Source organism: Lycium ferocissimum, chromosome 11, assembly GCF_029784015.1.
Source record: "Lycium ferocissimum isolate CSIRO_LF1 chromosome 11, AGI_CSIRO_Lferr_CH_V1, whole genome shotgun sequence".
Classification (NCBI taxonomy): domain Eukaryota; kingdom Viridiplantae; phylum Streptophyta; class Magnoliopsida; order Solanales; family Solanaceae; genus Lycium; species Lycium ferocissimum.
This window is the reverse complement of record NC_081352.1, coordinates 44,790,551-44,792,402: the sequence shown is the minus strand read 5'-3', so window position 1 is coordinate 44,792,402 and position 1,852 is coordinate 44,790,551. Positions and strand designations below refer to the sequence as shown.

The 1,852-nt window shown below is 35.4% G+C and overlaps 1 protein-coding gene across 1 annotated transcript; it reads right to left on the bottom strand.

Annotated features, from left to right (window-relative positions):
- Nucleotides 1–204: 204 nt before the first annotated feature.
- Nucleotides 205–1,218, bottom strand: LOC132038391 (uncharacterized). The gene is made up of 2 exons (XM_059429066.1): nucleotides 839–1,218; nucleotides 205–434 (listed from the first exon to the last, which is right to left on the bottom strand). Exons 1-2 carry the CDS (start codon nucleotides 1,216–1,218, stop codon nucleotides 377–379), a joined length of 438 nt encoding a protein of 145 aa, XP_059285049.1. The 3' UTR covers nucleotides 205–376.
- Nucleotides 1,219–1,852: the final 634 nt, after the last annotated feature.

Below are 1,852 nucleotides of genomic sequence, written 5' to 3'. Positions count from 1 at the left end.
TGCATCCATAGATGAGAATCTTTATAAACACAGCATAAGCGAATTCCAGATTTATCTTTCCTTTAGAAGATTGAAAAAAGGGCAAAGTTGAACACCTCAATAATATTTCTGTTGAGTCGAACTTGTTTGGAATTTGAGATCTTCTAGCACAAATTTACTCAATATTGACTTCAATATATACAGTAGTAACTTTCAAAATACTGATTCCGATGAATTACGAATAATTCTATTTAATTTCCAACTTTAATACTAATACAAAAGATAAAACATAGAAGGGAGGGAAAATATAACAAAGTTACAAAAATATAAATCACTAATATTCACAATTCATTCATATATACTACTACATAGTACAAGAACAACAAAGTTACAAAGCTCAGAATAAAAATGGTGTCGGAGCAAACGCGGGCACGGCCATCGGACCTGCGGATTTCCTGCAAAAAATACACATAAACCCAGGAAAAAAATTAGCTCATAAATTCCACAATTCTTCTTCTAGAGATAGAGATAAAACAGGTTGATATCTCAGATGGTCACACTCAACTACTACAACAACACAACAACAACATATCAGCGTAGTCCCACAAGTGGGGTTTGGAGAGGGTAGGATGTACGAACACTTGTGTGAGCGAAAAGGGCTTTGCTTTCCTAATTTTCTCGATTTGATCTAAATATATGATGATCACTCAACTTATAGTTATTATTGTATCAAGAAATTCACCTTACTTCTTAATTCCAATTTCCTTCAACAAAGTGACTTTCTGATGTAATAACTATTACTTAGTTGAGAAATCAACCCGGATAGAGATAGAGAAGACAGAGAGACGTGTGTACGTACCAGTAATCTTCGCCATGTTTAGGTGATAATTTGGATCTAGAAATAAATTTAGCTTTAACTTTAGCAGCAGATTTAGCACAAGTAGACGGAACAGCAGCACGTTCTTTTCTTCCTCCTCCATTACCATCAACAACATCAGACACAGCCCTTTCTTCAGCGATTACCCGAAGTGCCGGTTTCCAATTATTCGCTCCATTTTTCGACTTTACTACTGGCCTTCTATTCCGAGTATGCGAGGTTGAGGTGCCGAGTTGTAACTTCGTCGCTATTCCCCCAAGTTTGTTCTCTGAGGGGAGGAGTAGCGATGTGGCGCCATCTGTCACCGTTGGAGTGATAGTGGCGCCACCAAAACATAAAGCGAATTCAGGTAAGAATTTCATGTGGTGGTACGTACAAATAAGAAAGGCTATAAGAAATTAAACAAGAGTGTAGTGTTATGATATGTGTGATCCTAAAGAGCTTAACGTGTAGAGTGACTTTAAACACTACGTTATTCACGTATTTATAGTGTGAGATGGGCTAATGTGATGTGACATGTGAAGGTAACGGCGGTTTGAGGTTTGTGGTGAAATTTGTGTGGCGTTGGTGCGCACCGTGGTCTTGTATGCCGTAGTTTGAGTGGGCAGTTAGGCCTCCTATAACATGATAGACATCGTTACATGTTACTTTGTCCTGATTGACTTGACTAATAAATTAAATGGATACTAATTTTTTTATAGGGTTGTATATACGTTGTACCACTCCAAATATTATACTACTTCCATACAAGAATTAGTCATGTTTTAGTATCAAATTTATATTATGATAATACTTTTACATGAATTATATAGAAATTTGTCCAAAAATTTGGGGCCTAAAAGACTTTTAGTTGCTTTAGTCTTTATCGTCCCTGCTAATTTTTATTTTTATTTTTATTTTTAAAATAAGCATTTATGTATAAAAAAGCTTAAATTTATTCAAAAATACAATAACACACACTTAATGTAATCTCATAAACGGGAGGATATTATGGTG

Bases quoted from the DNA above. Each gene is read 5' to 3' on its own strand.
- LOC132038391 (XM_059429066.1), bottom strand. From the start codon at position 1,218: ATGAAATTCTTACCTGAATTCGCTTTATGTTTTGGTGGCGCCACTATC. The intron at 435-838 runs GTACGTACACAC...TATTTTTTGCAG, and splicing joins AAACATGGCGAAGATTACTG to GAAATCCGCAGGTCCGATGG.